This window comes from Akanthomyces muscarius (genome assembly GCF_028009165.1).
Source record: "Akanthomyces muscarius strain Ve6 chromosome Unknown contig_16, whole genome shotgun sequence".
NCBI classification, from domain to species: Eukaryota; Fungi; Ascomycota; class Sordariomycetes; order Hypocreales; family Cordycipitaceae; genus Akanthomyces; species Akanthomyces muscarius.
In genome coordinates, this window is record NW_026611617.1 from 988,227 (window position 1) to 1,012,856 (window position 24,630).

Below are 24,630 nucleotides of genomic sequence, written 5' to 3' on the forward strand. Positions count from 1 at the left end.
ATAATCTACACTATAGAGTAAGTATAATCTACGCCTAATACGAGAGCTTACTAAGCTCTTATATTAAGTCCCTAAGGAGTAAGTAAAGCCTAAATCCTTTATATACCCCTCTCCTCCTAGGCTAGGCTAAAATAGATATAGAATAGTAGTGTTAATACTATATATATGTTAGCTACTAGAAAAAAGTTTTTTATCGCCATACTAGTGTAAGTGCGTCCTAACGCGGATTAACTGTTTTTACGTGCTCGTACTATACGGGCACACTATACGCCGTACCTCCGCTGTATATACTATAGTATAGAGAAACTTATACGCTAGTGCTCTGTGCGTAAATAGGGGGCTAGGTGTAGGCTATAAAAGCTACGCCCTACTTTATTTGCTTACCCTAACTAGTTATATATAATACTTTTATAATACGCTTTACTTTTATATTATAATTAAGGCTAGGCGTAGCCTTTAAGGCCCTTTTATAACGCCACTCCTTTTTAAAGTGAATATCCTATAAAAGGAGTCTTATAGCTATAGCTATTACTACCACTTCTCCTAAATTTCTTTTCGCCCCTATCTTATCTCCCTTCTCTATCCTACTAAACCTCCTACGAACTTCTATAACCGCATTCTGCCTTCTACCTCTACCTATACACTATTAACTTCCTAATTATCAAATCTTAATAACTCTCTTACTATTCCCTAACACCTCTATACTATATCTATTATAGTAGCTCCTCCTCCCTCTCCTTTACTATAAGGTAGTAGTAATACTAGTCCTTTAGGGTATAAAGCCCCCCGTTATTTTATTAATAGTATTCTTATTATTAGCGATTTAGATAATAAGGCTTTTATATTAGAGAATAAGAAGGAATACCCTTACCTTATATACCTTTATGCCGCTACTAAAAATCTAACACTCACCTATATTTAAATAAGTACTAGCTCCTATTTAGTTTACTAGTATAAGAAGAAGCCCTACGTTTATAACTAGGCACTTTTTGCTAGTAATACGCGCCTCTACTATACTACTAAACGTCTATAGTCTCTTATTAATAGGAAGAGAGCTGTTATAAAGGCAGCTACTAGTATACCTTACTAGAAGGGGTATAAGTTTCCTATTACTACGCCTATTTTTAGAAAGGCTTTTTATTAGTATAATAGCGCTCTAGAGTCTATACACTTATAGCCCTATATCGCTTAAGATATGTTTACCGCTACTCCCCCCCTAACTAAGGCCTTATCTATACCGCCCCCTCCTATATTATTATAAATAATCTTCGCCCTTACTTTTAGTTAGGGCTATAACTTCTCTTAAGAGATAGTATAGGCTATATAAGCCTTCTAAGGACTAGCTGCTAGCCTTTAAGCTATCTAGGTATACCCTCCACTCCTCCTCTATTAGTATACTATTAATTATCTATATAGATAAAGAACCGCACTATTACTACTACTACTATAGAATATAATAACTATAATATTATAATATAGTAGTAAATAATCGCTATCTTTATGTTAATTACTATACCCGCCACTCCCTAACACTATACTTTTACCTATCTTAATAATAAGTAAGATAAGCGCTACTCTTTATACTCTTTATATCGTTATAGTTCTAGTTATCGCCACTCTAAGCACTATCGTCACTCTTACTCCCCTAAGTCGCCTTTACTACACACTTATTATCACTTATATTCCCCCCGCCCTAATTATAAGTAGTTTACTAATAAAGAGTAAGATGTCTTTATTATGTGCCTAGTATAGCGCTACTATACTCCCGCCTATTTTCCCTTTTACCCCTAGCCTTTTATACCTAGTCTTTTATATTATACTAGTATACGCCTATAGCTTTACTATTTCTTTATTTTCTTAATACCTATATAGGTCTAGGTTATATATACTAAAAGGCTAGGCGTAGTACTAAAAAAGCTATAAGCTCTTAGGGGGGCTTTTATAGTAATATACTATTTATTAATTAAAATTTTCTAAGAGTTATAATTTAGGCCTATATCTTTTCTATAATATTAGGCGGCTCTTACTATATAGTAATAAGCTATATATAGGCTGTTATTAGTCTAGGCGTCTCCCTATTCCGCTTTAAATTCCTATAAGGCTGTGCTATTTATTAGCGCTACTAAGGGCTCCTATATTAGAGTAGGATAGTTAGTCTATTTTACTAGTACTTCTCTTTTCTTTATATACCTATAGGCGTTCTAAGCGTATAGGATTTTCTTAATAAAGTATTTTTTAGTTAGGTTAGAACTTAGTTTATCTTCTACTAGTATAGGTGTTAAGGCCTAGTTATTATAAGCCTAGGATAGTAAGGGATTAGTTATAGCTCTTTTAATAAGGTTAATATAGAAGGTTTTATAGATATTACTAGGGACGTCTAATATAACTATTAATAGTAATAACATATTAATTACTATATATTTTATATAGACCTAGTTAAGTTTCTTATTTAGCTATAATATAGTAATATTCTAAAAAGAAAGCTATACTTTATTACTAATATAGAATTATTTAGCTAGTTAATATATCTAATCTATAAAGTCCTTCTATTATTACTATATATATATAATAGTAGACTATATAAGCTTAACTTTATCCTAAATTTGTTTAAGAAATGTCTAGGCACGTCTTACTAAAGATTTTAGTACTATTATTACCTCTTATAGCGTCTAAATTAATTCCTTATTATAGCTATAAAATAAGAAGTTTAGGCTATAGCTAGTAATAAAGGAGTCTCTATTATTTAACGCCTATTATATAGTTAGTAGTTACTATATCTAGTTATACTATAAGTATAAGATAAACATATATAATACTACTTATACTTCTTAGTTCACCCTCTCTATACCGCTATCTATCTAAGAGTAATATATAGTAAAGAGGAGTTACTTAGTGCCTATTAGGCAATATAGTATACGCTAAAATTCCCTAACCTAGTTAGAGCCTTAATTACTAATAATTTACCTAAAAAAGCTATAAAAACACTACTAATATAAAAGAAAACATTTAGTATAAGCCTTAACTATTATTATAGTTATCACTTCTAGTTAAATAAATTTAAATAGCTAGTCTATAATTACTATAAGGAACTATAGCGTATTACTATCCCGTACTAGTAAATTAGTTATAAAGTTAATAGATATTTATTACTAATAGTGGTTAGCTACTAGTATTAGTTAGAAGAGGCCCTATTATAGTTTCCTAGACTTATAGGCTCCGAAATAAGTATAGTTTTAGATATACTATACAACATCCTATAACATACTAGACTAGTAGTATAACTATATAAAGAGGAGGAAGGTGTTATTCTTCCCTAGATATACTAAGGAGGGGTTAGTATATACTTTCTTAATTAGAGTAGTAATAAGGGGCTCCTAATTAGGTACCTAAAGACAGCCCTAAAACTATAAGTAGTAATAGGTAAAGATAATATAGTCTACTACTTAATCCTTTAAGTTAGCTCTAGGCGGAAATATATAGGCGCTATTTTAGACTATTATAATCTTTATTATATAGCTTAGGTCTATTTAAACTACTAATTCTTATAGTGTGTTAAGGTTATTATCTATAAATAGGGGCGTTAGCACCTTAGTATAAGGACTATCCTTTATTATAGCGATATTAATTAGCCTTAAGATCCCTATCAGTAAGTAGTCTAGTCTATCCTTATATACCTCCTAATAGCTAAGTACGTCTAGCTATTATATAAGAGGGCTAGGCTAGTAGTAAAGGCGGTATTAAAATATAGAGAGGAATTTAGCCTAGTAGGCCTACTATTCTAAAATAATATATAGTTTTATAAAGTACTCTAAGTTTTTATAGTTAGTAAGTATAGTAAAAAGGTACTCCTACCCTTAAAGTTCTACTTCCTATACTTAGATATACTTAATTATAATAAGGAGTTCCTTATTATAGATAGTATAGTTTTACTCTACTATTATTAGCTTCTAAGAGTAGTATATAATTAGGCGTAGAATATTCCTATTATTAAGTTATAATAAGTAACCTCTTAGCCTTATACTAAAGTAGTTAGTTTTAACTATAGCCTTTTTAGTAGGATCTTAAAGTATAAGGTAGGGCTTAAAGAGAAATAGTAACTTTAGCTTTTTAAAGGCAGTATCCTCCTTACCCTCTTAATAGAACTAGATATACTTTTAAGTAAGTTAGGTAAGTAGCTCTAATAAGGTAGCGAATTCTAAGATAAACTCCTAGTAGAAGTTAGAGAAACTAAAAAAGCTCTTAACCCCTTTTATAGTCTATAGGGGCTCCTATTTATAGATAGCCTAGACCTTCTCTAAGTTAGGTATAAATAACACGCCTACCTTTATAATAAACCTAAAGTATTTCACTATCTTAATAGAGAATTCATACTTATTAAGATTAAGATAGAGTCTAGCCTTATTAAGCTATAATAGTATTATAGTAACCTTCTACTTATAGTTAGTAAGGTCGCTATTACTATAAATAAGAATATTATTAAGATAGGCTATAGTATAGTCGTCTAGAGTATCGCCTAGAACCTAGTTTATATATTATTAAAATATAATAGGTACACCTAAAAGGCTAAAAGGATAGATAAGCTACTTAAATAATCTAAATCTTATATAGAATATAGTATACTTCTTAAAACTAAGCTTTATTTATAGCTTATAGAAGATAGAGTGGACGTCTAATTTAGTAAGCCACTTTATAGTTAATAAGGAATAGATAGTCTCCTTAATAAGTAGTAATAGGTAGTAATTATCTTCTAATATAGTATTAAGACCCTAGTAATTAATATAAAAACGCTAGCTCCTATTTACCTTTTTAACTAAGAGTATAAGTACTATAGCTAGAGAGGAGCTAGCTTAAATCTAGCCTTTATTAAGGAGGGCGGTTAGTTAGTAGTGTAGTTTAAGTAGTTAGTCCTATAGTATATAATATAGCCTACTATATAGAAGTTATTTAAGGCTCCTATCTAGCTTTATATAGATTTTAATTTCGTAATTAAAGCTAGGGCGGTATAGTAGGAGGGCAGCTATGTCCTTCTCTATAAATAGGCTCTAAAAGGCCTAGTACTGTTTTAGTAGGCTCTTTAAGCTCTTTAGGGTATATTATATAATACTATTAATTTTATAGATACTTATAACTAAGACCCTTATCTCTATACTATATATAGTTTAATCCTGTTTTAATTATTAGTAAAACTAGCTATTACCTAGTAGGTTAGAGCCTTATATAATTTAGCGCTAATTTAGGGAGTATATCTTCTATCCTACTACCGCCTATAGGTAGATATAACACCACTCTACATCTATTAATAATTTATAGTAAGCTAGCTAAGATAATCCTAGGATTAATAACTAAAAGAGAGAAGGTATAATATAAAGGAGTACTAAGAATACCTAACTATTAATATCTACTTATACCCTAACTATATAGGACACTAAGAACCTTAAGGAGTTCCTAGTAGTAAGTTTAATTTACCACTATAAAGGGAGTAGTATACACTCTAATTATAGGGAGTTTATAGTGTCCTCCTATATAGCTTTATAATACTTACACCTTAAATCTATAAGGATATCTACTAGGGTATAGGTCTTAAAGATAGCTAGTATAAGAAATAGTTTTATATTTATTCTACCTATTATATTTTTCTATACTTTTTCTATCTAGTATATATTTTTTAGTTAGTCTTTTAGTAATATATTTATATTTTATTAGCCTAAAAGAAGTCTTTTCCTTAGGCGTCCTTGTTTTCTAAGTTGTTTAATATAGCGTCCTCCTCTATATAGGTGTTAATCTTATTTATCCTAGTTATTAGCTAGTATACTAGTAGGAGGTGGTATTTACTAATATAGTGCCTATCTTTTCTATAATAAAAACAGGCGCCTATATCCTTTTATTCCTAGAGAATCTCTTTAGTTACCTAGGTTGCTTATTAATATAAAGAGTTTTATCCCTAGGGCTTTAAGTTAAAGGAGGGTAGGACGTGTAGGCCTTATATACCTGTTATTAAAGTGTCCCCTTCTAAGTCCTTTCTTAAAGGCGGGTTCCTCTACTAAATATTATATTAGTAGTTTTCTTTAATCTAATATAATTTTAAGTTAATAGAGAGCTCTTATAGTTCCTATATTATAGACTTATAGCTTATCTATAATACTTATTAGCTAACTATAAGCCCTTATATTATATCTAAAAGTACTAGGTAAAGCTTAGTAAGTTTAACCTTATTATTCTAAAGTAAGCTACTAGTTAGGGCTAGCTCTTATTTAAATTATATATAGAACTATAAGAAGGGTTCTCTCTTTCCTTACTTAAAGTAGTTTAGCTTTATTATTATAAGTTCCTATTAGTAAGGGTTACTAAATACTATCTCTAGGTAGCTTAGGAAAGCGTAAAGGTTAGACTCCCTATTATACCCGCCTACCTTAAAGTATATAGTAACTTTAAGTTAAGCTATTAAGCTTAGATTTAACTAAATATATATAAATTATACCTTTAAGGGCCTAATAAATTCTATATTAATCTTAAGCTTATAGGTAATCGCCTATTTCTAGCCTATAAAGGCTTTTTAGTCGCTATTAAATTTATCCCCTTATAAGAGCGGTTTCCTTTTATAGGTTATTAGATTATTACTAGTATTAGTTAATTTAGCGGAAGAAAGCGTAGTAGTTACTCCTAGGGGCGGTATAGCCTAATTCTATAAAAGTAGTATTTATTTATAGAGGAGCCACATCTCTTCAGCTTATCTCCTATTCTATTCTATAAGGGCGTTATACTATTCTTATACGCCTAGGAATATCTCTAGTATAGTACTATAAGGGTCGTAATTCTCTATTTTATAAAGAGAATTAATTATTATAGACTAGCCTCACAGCTATTATAGGTAAGCGTTATAATAGTTATTAATTCTCTTAAGGAGAGAAGAAAGAGGAAGGAAAGGGGAGGCTCTCTCCCTCTCCCTCTCCCCTAATCTAGCTCATAATCTACACTATAGAGTAAGTACAATCTACGCCTAATATAAGAGCTTACTAAGCTCTCGTATTAAGTCCCTAGGGAGCGGGCAAAGCCCGAATCCTTCATAGATACTAGGGATACTTAGCTATACTCTAGTATTACTTAATCTTTTTAATCTTTATAGTTAAATAGTTAACTTGGTATTCTAGTTCCTTATAAAGACTAAATAAAAGGGGGGCTAATTTAGTTATAATATAAAGCTAATATATATCTATTTATTATATTATTCATTATATTCCTTTATCGTTTTTTCTTATAAGTTTAATTTATAAAAAACTAAATAATATATTAAAACTAAAATAGTATATATTAAAGAAATATTTATAAGATTAAATGTAGTATTATTATATTATTTTTAGTCAGTCACTAGACAGGAGTCTTTGTATTGCGGCTGAGCAGCGCCCAGTCATCATCTCCTGATTATCATCGTCTTCTTCAGGGTATTCGGTCTAGGTCGTGGGAGTATGTGCGTATATTCATCAATGTTAATAAAACTCTACACAGGTGTCTTCCTTTCGCTCTGAAACTCATATATACATCGCTTCCCATCCTTCTCGCTTTCACGTCTCAGTAATGGCACACGCTCGCCCCGTTCAGAACGCGACTTCCGTGTGCAACGCCCAGTTGCAAGAAACAAGAACCATCAAGCGGGAAAATAAACACGATACAGAACTAGGAGAAAACAAGTACATAGAGGTGGGTATTTCGTCCCTTCGTAGTCCGCCAACCAGTTGCCCGCCACTAGTTTAGACAGCGCTTATCGGTCCACGGCGTTGGCGTCGGGCGGTTGGACGGGCAGACCGTGTTTACGGCTGCCGTGCTTCAATTCATGCGCTGAGACTTCGCCTTCGTCTTCGGCTCCATCTCCAGCAGCGTCGGGCCTCTCCTCCTCAGGCTCATCAGCATTGGCCGGAGTCTCGTCAGGAGTGGCTTCAGGGGATGGCTCCTCGGTAGCAGTAGCGCTGGAAGTTGCGTCGTCCGTCTCATCGGCATCGGCGTCGGGTACAGCGCTCTCACTAACGAGAGGATGCGATGTAAGCGCCTCCTTGACGGAGCGAATGCGCTCGTCTTCTTCCGTCTGCGGCGCATCGACGTCTGCGCTAACCAGAGGCTTGGATTCGATCGCCTCCTTGACCGAATGGATGCGCTCATCTTCATCGTCTTCGGCTATATTGGCGGCTTCCTCGGCAGCCTCGGCGGCCGCCTCGGCTTTGGCATCATCTTCAGCCTTTATACGCGCCTCCTCCGCCTTGGCACGAGCTTCCTCCTCGGCCTGGACGCGTGCCTCTTCTTCCGCTTGCAGTCTGGCCTCCTCGGCGACTCTGGCTCTCTCGTCAATAATCTCCTTCAGCTTATCGGCATTAAACTCGTCCGTGACATCCTCGGCATCCAGCTTCCACTGGACAACCTCCTTAAGGCTGGCCAGCTCCCGCGCGGCGGCGGCGGCAATAGACATGCCGCGATCCTCAATCTGCACGACGGCGTCCTGGGCCTCGAGCAGGGTCGGGTGCGTGACAATCAGCTGCTTAAGCTCGTCGGTCCAGTCGCTGAGGGTGCTCTTGAGCTCGTGGTACTTGGCCCAGTCCTTGTAGGTGACGCCGTCGGTCCACGCCCACTTCATGCCGATTTGCTGTAGGGCCAAGCTGCGGGTCTCGTCAAGAATGGCAAAGTGGACATCAGAGGTAGATAGAACGGTGCTCTGCAGCTCGTCGTCGTACTCCTCGCGCCAGTTGCGAATGGCCTGTGCCTTGGACTTGATGGCAACGCCGGCCGCTCGGACAGCCTGGATGGTTTCCTCCTTAGTGTCGACTTCGGCTCCTTGGAGATGCTGGGAGACGAGCGCGTTGATCTTTTCTTTGAGGGCTGTGGTTTCGGTGGCGATCGTGTCTTGCAGCTCCTTGATGAGCGCGGGTCCGAAGGTGTTGGCTTTTTCGTCAATCATGTGGCGGGAGATTTCATCGACGCTGTCTTCGATTGCAGCAGCGCCCTGTTCGGCCTGAGCGGCAAACTTGTCCTGCCATGACTCGAGATCCTGGGTGACCATTTCGCGCACTTTGCGCTCTCTGTCTGATTCGTTTTCTTCGGGTTCTGGGGCCTCGACAGGATTGCGGGTAGATTCGATTTCGGCGTGGGACTGCACAGGCTCGTCGCTTGGCTCGCTGTCGGGGGTATCTGGGGTGGTGCTCTGAGGAGCCGGCTTGCTCACGTACGACGACTGGGGTATGGATCCGGTTGTCGAGCTGCTGCTTCTGGTCAGAGTTTGGAAATATAGTAGCTTAATTGTGAGCTTACCTGGAGCTGGCCGCCCAGGTGGTGGACACGTCGGGCAGGGCTGTGCTTTTCGCGTGCGACTTGTAGCGTCCCAGACGCTCGCCAATGCGCACAAGCTGAGGCTCGACGTTTTCCACGTACACGGTGCGGAGCTGAGGCCAGACAGCGCGATCCAAGAATTCGTTGGTGTTGGTCCACGACCACTGAGCTGCCGGCAGCACAGTGGCGACGGCAAAATTGTGCGAGGCCTCGTACCCTCGGATGGCATAGGGCTTGGATAACTCGTAGGCCGGGTAGACGACGTTGTCCACGGCGTATAGCGACTGCATCTTGGCTACATTGTAGTAGGGCTCCGCCAACGCAGCGACCTTGGAGACGTGAGGCGCGACAGACTTGTCGTAGTGCGCCTGCGTCACGGCCTGCAGCTGGGCGATGCGCGGCTGCCCGTTCATCTCCCACTGCGCCAGGGCGTATTCGCGGCCCTTGACGGCCCAGGGCTCGCCATACTGGACAGCATAGTGTCGGACGGGCGCAATGACGTTGGTCTTGACAGTGTCGTAGTAGGGTTGGGCAATTTCGACGTATGGCGCGGCATACCGGTCGTAGTAGGGCTTAGCATGCGGCACGACGGCAGCCTTGGCTCGGAAGTAGTGCTTGCACACAAAGGGGGATGTTTCGTCGCACTCTTCGAGGGTCGGCGGGCAGCGGAAGAGGATGGTGAGGATGGCAGCCCATGTGGTCAGACTGAGAAGGTTAGTAGTGCTCACGGTATATCCGTCGCTGCTGGTGTCTTACCGCGCTATTAAGCTGATCGACCACGGGATGAAGCCTGGCTTCCGCCTCGCGACTCTGCGGGTAGAGGCACCGTTCCCTTTGGCGCTGGGTTGCGCGGAGCCATTTACAGCTTCGGTCATGACGAATTCGCGATGCGACGCGTTGCGTACTCTCAGCGATCCGATTCTTGTGGGGTGAGAATGAAAATCGCTCCAGGCGAACGTGGGTGAAGAAGTGAAGCAGAGGACAAGACAGGTTGCGATGCACGTTGGAGGTTTGCTGTGGTGGGTCCAGCTGCCTTGGTGTCACAGGCCAAATGTAGGGGCGACAAGCTTCACAAGCCGCTCGCTAGGTAGGTATATTTTGTTATTATATCTTTATCTCCCTGGCTTTTCCTTTTTTTCTTATTCCTTGTTATCCTTCTCATTCCTATCATCTCTCTCATTCCTCACATTTTATCACATTGTCTATCCTTCTTATTTGCCTTTTATTTTTTTCGTTTTATAGTAGCCAACAGCCTGGGCAGCACAGCCTGGGTACCTTGCAGCGTCTTTTCTAGTGCCTTCGCCCACTGTAACGCTGTGGCCAGGCACCGAGGCCGATGCTGCGGCAACGGCTGTCTGAGGTGTGCCGTGAACCGATGCCAAATGTGACAAGGGGCTTTGTAATTTGGGCTTGTAGCAATGAGTTTGACACTTTAGGCCCGCTTAAAAAACCATTCCGCCGGCCATGTCGACTGCTCACAAGCTTTGCGTTGGCGTCATGGGGAGAGCCTATCTAGGTACACATGTACAGCTGTTGAGCGCCAAAAATCTTCACCAGTTGCAACACTGTAGATACCTACCCTATACCTTGCCGCACCTTTCAAACATCTACGCGGGTGAGATGTCGTTTGCCTGTGCCTTTAAAATGCTGCCATGAATATCATGGATATTTGGCAGCTGTGACAATAGGAGCATGTTGTCCATCCATGGCTGCAGAGAAAGGCGCGAGCATGAAGGGAGAGATGCAGAAACGCGAATTCAATGAGCAACACAGCCGTCGCACTGAAATGGCCTACTCATTGTCATTACCTGGCTCTCATGGAGCACTAGTTTCGCCACGCCAGCACCTGGTAATCATTGCAGTTGCATCGAGGCTGGAAGAAAGCTGAAAGTACCATGCATGCAGGACAAGCCCAGATCAGGCTGCAATCATCGATGGTAGCTGCTGTGTGCAAGATCAATGTCGCGTCCGCGGATGGGCGCTCAGTAAGCCTTCTGCATCACCGTACTCCCGAGACACAGGCTGACAAGAGCCCTCGGTGTCCATCTGTGCCCTGCCTCTCGTCTCTCAGCAGAGAGAGACAGCAAACACTATCCGAGTCCCGGTACTGCACGCGAATCTTTTGCACCGCACCACTTCAGTGACAATGCTATCGTCCACGCCATGGCTTTTGCTTCTGATTTCGACCAGGGCAGCAGCGACGTGCTATAGCTACGAAGGCAAGGAGCTTTCCGCGTATCCCTGCAATGCGACGGCAAAAATCAGTCCTTGCTGCGGTAGCGATGACCTTTGCTTGTCCAACGGATTGTGTCTGAATGCCGGCGGAAATAATGCCTTTGCTCAGCAGGGCTGTACGGACAGAGACTGGGGCGCCCCATGTCACAAATACTGCACCGGCTACGTTGGCAGGCTCGGTACGACGCCCCTGAATGACTACTTCTGTTGGAAGAAAAGATTGTCTGTTTAAAACCTACCACGTGACGCTTTGTTAATGCTTGAGATAGGCGACGATGGCGATTACCGGTATCTGGTACAATGCTCTGGCTTGGGCAATACCATGTGCTGTGGCACTGACTCTTCATGCTGTAATGGGACAGCCATTTTAACCACCGTTCCCATCTTTTCAAACGCATCGCGGGCGGCAGGGAGTCCGACAACTTCAACAAGCACCGGGACCACCACATCCAAAACTGAGACGCCATCCCCGTCCTCCTCTTCCTCTCCCACTGGCAGCAGTACGCCACAACCTAGCAGCTCCAAGCCGCCCACAGACAAATCAGTCATTATTGGTGCCGGTGTTGGTGTTCCCCTCGGTGTCGCTCTTTTGGGAGCGATCGGTCTCTTGCTTTGGCAGACTCGGAAACGGGCCGCTGCTGAAAGAAATGTGCGAACAGCAGATGCAAACAACTATGCCAGACAAAAACCGGCGCCGACCGAGCTGGACACGCCCCAGCCTGTCAGCGAACTAGACGCAAACCAACTCAATAGTCGCTAGCGATCTGACAAGCTGGTGTGCTATGCTCTTGCACATCTAAAAACTCTGCCAAGAATAGCACTTGCACTCATTTGCGCAATCTTACTTTGTTTTAGTAACTAAGCCACTGAACTAGTATACCCTGTAATGCGTTGTAGTTTGCACTCGTGCCCTCTGCCGCCCAGCTAACAACTCCATCTGGCCGGACTAGAACAGCCTTTAAACCTCGCGTGTCTTTGGCGCCAATAGTACAATAGTTTACTGTATTCTTGAACCTAGGCAACAGTCGCGCCAGCTGTGTATCGTTACCAAAGTCCACCAACCAAGCCTTGCCATCCTGCAACTTGACACCGAGCCGCACACCGTCATCAAACTCGAAGTCGGGCGCTGTAGATCCTATAAGCTCATGGCCAGTGCTCTCGCCTTCACCAAGCGTATATCGCTGCGATAGCCCCCATCCGCGGACAAGAAACATGTGCATCCCGTCACTCGTAGCTAGAATATCACGAATGACATTCTGTATAGAGCGGCCAAAGGCATCCGGCTGCAACGTGACGATTTGCGCTCGTGTCCACTCTAAAACCGAGTCCACCACTGGACGCCGTTCCGTCTCGTAGCTGTCCAGAATAGAAGTGTCAAGAATTGTGCCGATTTCCATGTTTGAATCAGTGCCTATTGTTCTAGTGGCTATAGCGATCTCTTGGCGGATGGTAGCGGCAAGCTTCCACGATAGATTGTTGGCATCGCCCAATCCGAGATTGAGGCCTTGTCCACCGAGGGGCGAGTGGATGTGTGCTGCATCTCCGGCGAGAAGAACTCTGCCTTTTCGGTATGTGGCGGCGTGCATTGTGCGGTCGGTAAATGTCATGGTTCGCGCGACATTCTTAAGACTAACATCCGTCCGGCACGTAACGCGATGCAGTACCGTTTGTAGATGTTCGTTGGTTATCTCTTGACCGCGATCATAACTACCCCCGTCGAAATCTAGCATGCCCAGGCTTCCAAAACCTGTCACGATGTACATTCCTGCCTTTGTTGGAGTGAATCCCTTGGTCAGCTTCTCAATGCCTTCGATCTCGGCCTGCGTGATATAGCCCGTCATCTTCGGCTCCGTGCCGATAAATTCCACTTCCATGGCCTTGCGAACCGCGCTCCTGCCGCCGTCACAGCCAATAAGCCATCTGCCACAGAAGTCTGTCGTTTTGCCCTCCTTTGTTGCCTGCACCGTTATGTTGTCATTTCGCGCGACTATGCTTGTGACAGTATGGCCAAAAAGAATCTCGCAGCCGTAGCGCTGCGCTCGATCAGCCAGCACCCTGACCAAATCTTCAACAGAGGTTCGCAGAGGCCGCATCACAGAGCCGGGTATGCGATATTTGAAAAGGGACAAGTCAAGCTGGTTGGCGTCAAGTGCCTGTCCCGCAAAATGCCCCCCAAATTGGAACCCGTCTTTCTTGGCAGCGAAGAGACTGTCTGCATTCTTTACAGCCCCGGACGGGTAGTAGCCTAGTTTTTCAAGAAGGCCACGCCGGTAAAACGCCTCGACAGATGGTGTGTTGAGGGCGCGCATGCCGAGCGGTAGGGACTTCCACGGCGACTTTAAATCTTCGTCGCGCTCGAGAACTAAAACCGAGAACCCGGATGCGCTGAGATCGCCGGCAATCATGAGACCTACGGGGCCAGCACCAGCGATGATGGCATCGTAGAATTTCGACATAATTCTTGAGAGCAGTGACGGTGTTGCAGCCAATCTTGAGTGCTGGATGGTGTTGAATTCGACAGGCCCGCTGGACCTTGTTCGTGATTGCATCAATTCAGCAAGTCCTGCTTTCTAAAAAAAAGTCGTTTCGGTGGGACCATTCGGACGGCGGGCAACATTCAAGTCCGGTTGTATTGTTTGATAGCTGTCGCCCAATGGGGTAAAAACTGTCGATTTATCCTTCGCTTTGGCCAATGACATGGCTGAAAATGGAGTGCCTCTCAGAGATGGTGCTAATCGACTCCGGCGTGTCCTGTGAACAAAAAGGTGCACTGAACCCGATTTTTGCTACTCGGGCTGAATTAGCGCGATAGCTCGGTCGCATATGTCTGCAGAATACGATTTTAGCCGAGGAGACGGGGTGCGGTCAGTAAGTATACGAGCCGCAGGCTTGACCGGGCTTATCTCACCAACAGAGCACTCATCCGAGTTTCGCCAGCTGAGCACGACACAATGCCACCGCCACAGAATTTCGTTTGCCAACTCGTTTGAAGAACCATCAAACATTAGAAGCTACTGCCTGTGGAAGCGATGTAGTGAGGCAATAAATCTACCTGTGCCCGACTATCGAGGTACGATACTATGCTTCGTAAAAGATATGTATATCAACCGGCAACACATTTCACGTCGTGTTCTGTATTCACGTGCGAATCTGTGTCCAGTCAAGTTAGAGTATACTGGATGCGGCAAAAGATCCCATAGAGTAAATATGAAGGTACCGGAAACCGCACATACGCGTAAATCAGCTTGGCACTCATCGGCCACTAACGTAGCGTCTAGTTAGCCCGCAAATCCGCAAGTCCGCAACCCACTTGCTTCTGTGACGAATGATCGCGCGGCCGAAACCTCCGGAAAGTATGTTACAGTGGAACTGATTATAAATGCTCTGCAGAGTATAAGATGCGCCAGTGTTAGCATCAGAAAAGTAACTAGAACAGTGCTCGGACAACCTCATTCGGCTATTCTTGGCACACGCGAATGCGCACGAAGAGACAATCATTTTCATCATGAAAGAAGCAATAGTGAAGAAAGACATCTCGGTCGACATTGTCGATTCTCCTATCCCGAAGCCCGGACCTGGTCATGTGCTAATTAAGGTCGTCATCGCGGGTAAGTAATAAACTTTGAGGGCGTTGCAGCGGCCAATCTATAAGGCAACATCCCGCCTTGGCAGCGACATCTATGCGCCGGAGCTTCAATGTTCCAGTCGGTAGCTAAAGCAGGTCATTGATAGGATCCAACCCGAAGGACTGGAAGGTCCCTGCCATGCGCGGCTCTGAGATGAACAGCGGTGACGACATTGCCGGCACCATCGAAGCCGTGGGACAGAATGTCGTCGGATTCCACAAAGGCGATCGTGTGGCTGCCTTCCACGAGATGAGGACCTCTCACGGCGCGTTCGCCGAGTACGCTGTGGCGCCCTATTACACCACCTTCCACATACCTGACTCGACATCGTATGAGGAGGCTGCCACAATTCCATTGGCGGCCTACACGTCCGTCTGCGCGCTCTTCCAGGAGCTTGAGATTCCCGAGCCCTGGTCGCCACTCGCCAAGGCCGCGGCAAAGAAGGGCACCAAGAATGCTCTCATCATCTATGGGGCCAGTACAGCCACGGGAGCCTTTGCTATCAAGCTTGCTGCGGCCGCCAATGTTCATCCTCTCATCGCAGTGGGAAGCAAGCGGAGCGCCTTTATCAAGCCCTTCCTCGACGAGAGCAAAGGAGATGCCCTCGTCGACTACACTGCTTACTCAACAGAGGAAGAGTTGATTGCGGCCATCCAGGAAGCCGTCAAGAAGGGAGGCGCTCCCGATGGCCGCTGCTGGAAGGCCTATGATACCGTTTCCGAGGACGAAACCGTCAGACTTCTCACCAAGGTCATTGCCGGCCCGCCGGACGCTGCTGGGCAGAGGCCAAAATTAACGAACATTTTCATGAAAACTGATGTTGAGGGCTCTGACCCGAGTGTTGATCTCGTCTTCTCTATGGTTGGCCAGGTCCACTACGAAGACGAGAAGGACAAGCTCATTGGCGTGACATGGGGCGCCGCATTTTCTCGGGGTCTTCGCGAAGGTTGGCTCACCAGCCACCCCTACACGGTAGGCAAGAACGGTCTCCAAAGCTTGTCCGAAGGCTTAAAAGGCCTTAAAGAGGGAAAGATTCGCGGCCAGAAGTTCCTGACTCGCATCGCGGAGACACCTGGTGCAAGCGCTTAAGCAAAATAAGCCTAACTTGATATGGGCTACTTTCCACCCTTGCTCAGGAGCAGATTCGCACCCTGGCACGAGTCCGTCGGCAGAGTATTTAAGTGTTGGTTAGTCTATATCACCAATGCAGCATTCTTTGCCCTTAACAATCAATAAAATTGAGATGTAAGGATGGATTGAAACGACTATTGCCAAACTGATAACCCTGATCTCGAGACTTGCGCCGTTAACTTGCTCTCACTGGCAGCCCCCACAGCCGACCCAGATTCTTCAGGCTTCATTGTAAACGTGGCTCAATGGCAAAGCAGACGCCAACCCAGGAGACTGCCGCTTCAGGCGAAGCCTTGACCAACTTGCCGATGATTGATTTCGCGGCTTCTATAGCCGCCATGCCGTCACTGATGCCCTGCTTTACGGCCGCTTCCCGCTGCGTTTTCTTGAGCTCAATCTGAACGAGTTCTTGCATTTACACGGCTCTCAGCTCGGGAGTTTGCAAAATCTCGTCGTTCCCGTCGATCGCTGTTCCAGCACTGCGCTGGTGCAGTTCGAGACCAAGTATTCTCTCGTAAGCCTCAACGAGCCTGGGGTCAGCGTCCTTCACCCCCTCGTAGGCCTGGTTTCGGAGCCGTTCCTGCAAGCTCTGGTGAGTTGTTGCGATACCTGGTAGGGCCTCAGAGCTTTGCGGGGGGTCGTCATTCGCTTCTGTCAACGGAGTCGTTGCGGCTCTCCCCGCAATGCTCTCTTGTCTCGTGGACGAGGCTGAGCGCGGTGTAGATCCAGCTGATGAGCTGAGCTCGGCTCTGTTGTGTTTCCACTTGAGGAGGACAGACGGCAAGGTGACCCCGCTTGCGGAAGCCGATCGTTGCTTGATATATGAGTGTTGGAAGACGAATTGCGGCGAGTGGTCGGCAACCCTGATCCAGGCACAATGCACCCTGCGCCCCCTAGAAGGTATAGTGAGCATCGATATATATAGAGTTTGGTCGAGTCCTACTAGGGTAGCGCTACCCTACCCTATGAAGCTAAATAAGCTTTATTTAACTATATTTAAATCTTTTATAGAAATCAATTAATTTCTTAATATTAATTATTAATTTATAATAAAATAGTAATATTAGAATAAGATTAAAAGTTAATATAATATAAGTAATACAATTATAATAAGTTTTATTATATTTTCTATTAATTTTATTATATAGTTTAAAATATAGCTCTTTTATAGTAAAAATAAGCCCTTTTTATAATATTTTACTTATTAATAATAAGACATCTTATTAGTTTTATTAGTATAGTTTATCTCATAGCGAAGTTCTATAGAGAGCACTCTAATTGTCTGCTTTACTAAATCGCAGTAATCAGATAAATGCTGCGTGTCACAATGATGCCACTCTCAGTTTTCCCAAACTTTACTTGCCATCAGTGGCGCTTTGATTTGATAAGATGCAACTTATAGTAATTCCACAAAGCATAATGCCATCTTCGCCCTTCACAGAGTAGGAAGCACCATAGTTGAATTTTATGCCTTTTCGCGGGTGCTGGGCATGATTAGCTCGCAGTCCATGTCATCATTGTCATCGTTCTCGTCGCTGGAACCCATGTCGTCTACCCGAAGCGCGTCTTTTCCGATGTCCTCTCCAGTCACGTCATCTTCATCCAGCTCAATAAATACCACGGCTTCTCCGGCGCCTGCGGGCTCTCCACCATCTTTCGTCTTGTCGTCCTGATCGTCCCTGACTCCATGCAACGCACCGTTCCTGAACGGCCGATCACTATAAGCCCCCTTGCTGTAGCGAATTTGTCTCAGCCCGTATGCAAAGACGAAGGGCGTCGACTCTTTGAACTCAATGGCTCTCCCGTCCTCTGACAAGCCCTGCATTGAGGCTCCGACGGCCGCAGGGACTCCACCGACCAGGTTTCCATCGATGCCAACAAAACCCTTGCCGCCTTTGCCTCTGCCGACCGACTCCCTAACGCTAGCCCCGTAGGCAATCTTGACGCTTGTGACCATGTAGACGGGCTTCGTCACCCAATGGCTAGTGAGATATCGCTGAGTCTGGGGTGCCTCGATGCTTTGTCTGACATAGTCATCACTCGGTTTGAAGGTGCGCGTTTCGAGCTTGGCGAAGTTTGCGAGACGGTCGTGGCTCTTGTCACTGCTACCACTGACTCCAATACCCATCCACTCCAAGAACCTGAGGAACACCCCGCCTCCAAGCGCCCTGTGTCTCTTCAGCCTTTCCTCGACGTTGGTCTGAGTGGACATGCGAATTTCACTCTCCGCGATAGGTAGAGGCACGGTGAGGGATCCCTCCGGGTCGAGCGGGTCGGAAAGAACACTGCCCAGGACCAGAGGCCCATCAGGGTGACAGTCGAAATGCGGCACGAGGAAATATGCTTTCATGTTGTGCTCCAGACCGAAGGCGGCCTTGTCCGAAATAATGTGTGTATTTACTGGCAAGTGCTCTTGAGCATCGAGTGTAGTGAAGTACACCGGGGTATCAAAAGTCAAGCCGCTTTTTTGGGTGAGAATGGCATACAAAAAGACGCGAGACTTTTGACAGGGTACTGTAGATGCTGTCGGTAAGTCTTGGATACGCGGGAGTACAGTTGAATTAAGACAGGGTCTGTGTAGCAACTTATTGAGCCAGAGCTGATGATTCTATTGCTTGTCCTCACAATTGTGTCGAGCGGGGAGTTCGTTCTCTACCTTGTTGCGCCCCAAGCTGCACGGTGATTTGACGCTAAAATATGTGGGCACTGGTTAAAGCGATATCCTGCTACAGTGGTTGAGCCAAATTTAACGGTGAGGCCCATCACCCAGACGGGCGCTATTTACTATTCACTTACACCACTGCAGACGACTCTCTGAACAGCACCAACCCCTCTTTTTAAGCTTGTGCAGTTGACAAATGTTGCATTACGATCTGGCTCACGATTGGTCCTCTTGCCGCCGCAACGGCCTACAATTAGCCCAGCGCTCATAACACGGGGGGGGGGGGACGGATCTATTATTATCGACGGTGCGGAGTACAAGTAGGTACATTCTGCGCCACCTGTGGACTCTATAGGCCCACGTATGCAGCTATCGTCGGCTGACCACACATTGAGCGACAATTATGTATCAGCCTGGAGGGCGCCTATATACACCAAGAGCTGCAACTTCCGCGACTACGCGTTCGAACACAGTCAGCCCAGCCCTGTCACTGGTACGAGCATTGTATCGTACTTGACACCCGACGAAGTCGCTAGGAGAAGCAGTTTATGCTGCACTGGAATCTACTTCACAAACTGGGCGTTGTCGGCACATGGCGTACCACAGCTGTATGTGCAGGAGTGTGGATCTTAATTTTTAAACTGGCCAAATAACCCCACTGGCCACTGTCGTTCCCATGCCAGGGAGAGCCTGACCGCCGTAAGCAAGGGCGCCACGCCTGCCAATGGAAAGACGTGAAGCTGTCTCAGCCTCAGCCTCAACCACCTCGTCGATAACTGCGCCGAAATTAGATGCAGTGACCAAGAGTTGGCACACCCGACACGCTTCATGTCCTTCTCCTCAGCACCACCATCCGGCTTGGCTATACAGAACCAAAAGACGGCAACAGCTTCGCTCACCAGGATTGCGGGGCAGGAGAAAAGGGCAAAATGCCCAGGTTGGATCCCAATGTCCCATATTACGATCGTAAAAGGTGTGTTTCTCCTCCGGCGGCACCAGAATGGGGGTTAACCTGGCGTAGCAAGGGCAGCGCAGATGCGTGGCTCCAGAAGTTCGAAGATGTCTGTCGGCCCCTTTATGGTTATGATGGGAATCGGCCCGTCAGGATAGCCATTCTGGACACCGGCATAGATTGGTCATTGATCAAGGGGCAGGCATTACAGGAGAGGGTCAAAGATGAAAAGTCATTTCTTGCAGAGGACGACGGCAAGGATGACGACAGCGCCGCTCCGGACGCTTCTAGGGCTGCCCACGATGAAGCAGATGATCGTCATGGCACCAACATCGCCGGTCTTGTTCTGAGGCTCGCCCCCTGGGCACACGTATACGTCGCCCGCGTTGTCAAAGACCACAAAAGCTGCATCACACCTAAAAGTTTCGCCAAGGCATTTATCCATCTTCCCATTATATAACCTAGCGCCGGTCGGTCACTAACTGAACAACAGGCCATCTACCACGCGATTGACACCTGGAAAGTCCACATTATTTCCATCTCTCTAGGCTTCCAGAGCCCTCACGAGTGCGTCGAGGTAGCTATACGCTATGCCTCCGAGAAGGGGGCCATCATGTTTGCGTCGGCGTCCAATGACGGAGCAAATCGACCCATGGATGACAGGGCCCCATTTCCTGCATCCATGAGCGAGGTCATCTGCATCAATTCATCAGATGGACAGGGAAACCCGTCAGACTTTAACCCGCCGCCCGGCGATGATGATTTCAATTTCATGACCTTGGGAGAATCCGTGCTTACCATTCCTGGTCTAGCCGCCGGTGACGCAGATGAGAGACATACAGGGACGTCGTTTGCGACTCCTATTGCCGCGGCAATTGCAGCGGTATTCATCGAGTTCTTCAACCAGAGGCCTCTGCGACTGCAGAAGCATCTTGTGGAAGAGGTCATCACTCAAGATGGCATGAGCAAGCTCTTCGTCGGTATGAGCGAACCCGTCAACGGCTTCAGGTATCTGCGGCCATGGGACTTGATGTTTTGCCAGAGGCATTCTGAGGTTCCCAAATGTCGCAAGGGTGCCGCAGAGAAAGTCCAGGCTGCCATGGCCCGTCGTCTCCCCACGCCTACTTCCACCATTCCTAATTTACCACATGTTCCAGGAGCGGAGTTTGACTCCCACTCTCATGAGGATGGCGTGGGACAAATCCAACACGATGCCTGGACACACTTTCCGGAAGACACAGAGGGACTATGCCTCAAAGGCACCCGGACACAGATCCTCCATGACATAGCGAAATGGGCAGACAGCCCGCATGGACAGCTTTTGGGCTGGCTTACTGGGCGAGCCGGCAGTGGCAAATCAGCCATCGCCCGGACAGCATGTCTTGAACTTCGATCACAACGTCGCCTTGGCGCAAGCTTCTTCTTTTCCAGGAAATACCGAAGACGCCACGAGGCCACCGACTTTGTGACAAGTATTGCGTACCAGCTTGCAAAGTCTCAACCTCGCGTAGCCAGAGCAATTGCGGCTGCCATTGCTGCCGATCCAGACCTGGCGGGGCGGGAGAAAAACAGACAAATGCAATGGAGAGAACTTGTTGTCACCCCTCTCGCGTCTCTTCGCTCCAATGTGGTCATTGTCATCGATGCATTGGACGAATCCACTCAGGCTGACCGCGTGCTCCCTCTGTTCGCAGACTTGAAGCCTTTGCAGGCCAAAGTACGAATCCTCGTGACCAGCAGGTTGGGGACGCTCATCGAGGGCGCCCTTCATTCATCCTTGCCAGCGCCCTGTCGTTTTGATTTGGACTTGGAATCATTGGCCGAGTCGACCTCCAAGGACATCTCCCTGTTCATACGGAGTGACTTGGCGCCGCTAAAGGAAACAATAGAAGGCCAGGGAGACACTTCATCGTATGACGCGGTCGTTGAGAAAGTTGCTACAAAGTCTGCGGGGCTTTTCATCTACGCAAAGACCGCCTGCCGCTACATTCGAGGCACGGATGTGTCTTGGGACAGCCGGCAGTCGACTGACGCACAGGAGCGGCTCGCTAAAGTCCTGGTTGACAAGCAGTTTGAAGGCATTGATGGTCTATATACCGAGATTTTGTCTCGCGCAACAACGGGCAGGAATCAGAAGGAGGTTGCACAACAGCTTCATCAGGTCCTGGAGCTCATCATGATACTGGCTAACCCGGTGCCGGAACAGGCGTTTAAAAAGCTGTGTCCTGCGGACATCAAACCAAGCCTGATCAAGGACCGTTTGGACTCTCTCCACTCTGTCCTCGTCGTTCGGCGAACACCGTCCGATACAGTCGAAGTTTTCCATGAATCGTTTCGCACATTTATTCTTGAACATGCGAGCTCCGATTTCAAAGTGGATGAATCTGGGGCTCACGAGCGCCTATTTGGTCGGCTCATGCTTCTCATTTCCCAGAAAAGCCTCAAGATGGACATCTGTGATCTCCGTGATCCTGCAACGGCTGTTGAGGAGACTGATCAGCAAAAGATCAACAATCACTTACCTCCAGAGATTCAGTATGCATGCCGGTACTGGGTCTCGCACCTTGAGCAGGTCGACCAGACCCGACACCGTAACATGGGACTGGTTGATGCCGGCCAGGTCCACCATTTTCTAGAGAAACACTTTCTTCACTGGCTTGAGGCCCTCGGTCTCATGGGCAGCGTTGGCACTGGAATTTACGCCATGAAGAAGCTAAAAAAGATGCTGTCGGTAAGCTATTACCCACCACATACCCAGGAAGAGGCAAATGCGTCGATCTACGTTGCTCACATTCTCTGCTGTTAGGACACCGCCGGCGCGGAGCAGCTTCTGATACTTGCCCACGACGCGTTGCGCTTCGTTCAACACCATCGATGGTTGTTGAAAACTTACCCCCTTCAAGTCTACACCTCCGCTCTGATATTCAGTCCTTCCAGCAGCAAGGTGAAACAGCTTTTCCAGGGTACCATCCTCCACTGCGTCGCAGTACCGGAGATCCTCAAGCAAGGCTGGGGCAGGGACCTCAGAATCAGCGACCCAGTTGATCTAGTCGCCTGTAGTCCCAGCTCATTGATACTCGCCACGACGGACGGCAACGAGACGGTCTCTATTTGGGACATGGTTACAGGCGAACGGCTATCTAGGTTTTATCATGAGTCTGTGAGATGTCTTGCTTTCTCGCCAGACGCGAAGATGCTGGTCTCCGCGGGCGGGACAATGCAAAGATTGGAAAGGGACAGTTCAGAGGGTCAGAGCCCTAATTCAAGGCCGTATCTGATCAAAATCTGGGACTTGGACAAGGAGCACGCTACATCTTTGCCTGGATATACAAGCCCTATCACCTCCATTGTCTTGTCTCAAGACAGCATGAGGCTTGTCTCAGTGGCAGAGGATGGCATCTTTGCGGTCTGGAATATGTGCTCCAGGGTGTGCGAAGCGACAATCCAGCTGCCGAGTGCGTGTATGAAGAACGAAGCAAGACATTTCTTGCGGCGTCTAGATCCCATTCACGGGCCTATTTGGGGGCCCAATGGAGGGCACATCCAGCCACACGAGACGAAAGGCCCTCTGGTTCGCTTTTCAAATGACCCCGAGCTCCTTGTGGTGGCTTCGTACTACTTCGGTGTTAGAAGCTGGTCAAGTCGCCACGACCATTGGAAAACCATCCTAGAAGGCGGTCATTTTGAGATTGATAATGATTGCTTCTCTCCCGATGCGAAAACCTTTGCAGTCTATAGTCACTGCTGTGCAGATATTTACGACGCCTCCGCAGGCAAACTACTTCAGTCTTTGCGCCATGAGGCTCCTGTCACACGTGTCGTGTATTCTTCAAGTGGACTTGTGGCAACAGAGACTGCGATTGATCGGCGAAGCGAGTACATCATTCACATCTGGGACGTTGAGCGCGGAAAACGCCTCTGGAAGCTGCGCAACAGCGACGTCTGCGGTGCTCTGGTGTTTTCGCCAGACTCGACGATGTTGGCGTCAACACAAGGTACCGGAACTTTCAAGATCTGGGACATGGCAACCGGGAAGTGTCGTCAGAGGCTCGGCAATGCACTCGGATCGCGTCCGTCATCCATGACGTTCTCTTTCGACTCGGAGATGCTCATAATGAGGCTGCGCCACAAACAAATCCAGATCTGGGACTTGACGAGCCCTGATAGGCTGCCTGCCAGAGGTGTTCGGTCCCGGCTTATGGATTCCATCTCCTTTGGTCTCGCCTCCATGGCGGCAGGCAGAATCGTCCGGCGACAAGAGTTTGAGAAGGACGGGGAGATGCAGCAAGTCATACCCAGCCGGTATTCAATCGCGACTATAACCTTTTCACAAGATCCGAAAGTCCTAGTGTCCGTCACGATTGATAAATACTTGGCGGGTCGACGAACAGAGACCCGAAACCCCGTCAGCTTGTTCTCGGATTCTTTATGTCCTGGAGCAACGAGTCCGGAGTCTCGGGAGTTCGGCCTGACAGCATGCGGGACGTGGATCACGCGAGATTCCAAACGCTGGGTGTGGCTCCCTCCGACACATCGTGCCAGTTGTCTGGCAGTGCAGGAATCCAAGACCGTTGGAAAGACGTCGACGGAGTCAACACCAGCAGCCATGTCGAGGCTAGCGGTCGGCTGCTTCTCCGGGACTATTCTCATCCTCTCTCCACCCGGCCAAGGGGACGATGTTGATAGCAGATTCCTTGCTCGCACAATTGTCTAGC

The 24,630-nt window shown here is 46.2% G+C and overlaps 6 protein-coding genes across 6 annotated transcripts; 3 read left to right on the plus strand and 3 right to left on the minus strand.

The window, feature by feature from the left end:
* Positions 1 to 7,756: 7,756 nt before the first annotated feature.
* LMH87_008381 (uncharacterized protein) lies at positions 7,757 to 10,184 on the minus strand (the record flags this gene model as incomplete). The annotated part of the gene is made up of 3 exons (XM_056197727.1): positions 7,757 to 9,242; positions 9,292 to 10,014; positions 10,066 to 10,184. 3 exons carry the CDS (start codon positions 10,182 to 10,184, stop codon positions 7,757 to 7,759), a joined length of 2,328 nt encoding a protein of 775 aa, XP_056057480.1.
* Positions 10,185 to 11,455: 1,271 nt separating this feature from the next.
* Positions 11,456 to 12,003, plus strand: LMH87_008382 (uncharacterized protein; the record flags this gene model as incomplete). Its single annotated transcript, XM_056197739.1, has 3 exons — positions 11,456 to 11,723; positions 11,814 to 11,832; positions 11,907 to 12,003. 3 exons carry the CDS (start codon positions 11,456 to 11,458, stop codon positions 12,001 to 12,003), a joined length of 384 nt encoding a protein of 127 aa, XP_056057481.1.
* Positions 12,004 to 12,395: 392 nt separating this feature from the next.
* Positions 12,396 to 14,000, minus strand: LMH87_008383 (uncharacterized protein; the record flags this gene model as incomplete). Its single annotated transcript, XM_056197750.1, has 1 exon — positions 12,396 to 14,000. The coding sequence occupies one exon, from the start codon at positions 13,998 to 14,000 to the stop codon at positions 12,396 to 12,398; it is 1,605 nt and encodes a 534-aa protein (XP_056057482.1).
* A 1,049-nt stretch (positions 14,001 to 15,049) lies between these two features.
* LMH87_008384 (uncharacterized protein) lies at positions 15,050 to 16,259 on the plus strand (the record flags this gene model as incomplete). Its single annotated transcript, XM_056197761.1, has 2 exons — positions 15,050 to 15,152; positions 15,277 to 16,259. 2 exons carry the CDS (start codon positions 15,050 to 15,052, stop codon positions 16,257 to 16,259), a joined length of 1,086 nt encoding a protein of 361 aa, XP_056057483.1.
* A 1,507-nt stretch (positions 16,260 to 17,766) lies between these two features.
* On the minus strand, positions 17,767 to 18,651 carry LMH87_008385 (uncharacterized protein; the record flags this gene model as incomplete). The annotated part of the gene is made up of 1 exon (XM_056197772.1): positions 17,767 to 18,651. One exon carries the CDS (start codon positions 18,649 to 18,651, stop codon positions 17,767 to 17,769), a length of 885 nt encoding a protein of 294 aa, XP_056057484.1.
* Positions 18,652 to 19,892: 1,241 nt separating this feature from the next.
* Positions 19,893 to 24,629, plus strand: LMH87_008386 (uncharacterized protein; the record flags this gene model as incomplete). The annotated part of the gene is made up of 4 exons (XM_056197783.1): positions 19,893 to 19,936; positions 19,985 to 20,348; positions 20,409 to 22,646; positions 22,722 to 24,629. The coding sequence occupies 4 exons, from the start codon at positions 19,893 to 19,895 to the stop codon at positions 24,627 to 24,629; spliced, it is 4,554 nt and encodes a 1,517-aa protein (XP_056057485.1).
* Position 24,630: the final 1 nt, after the last annotated feature.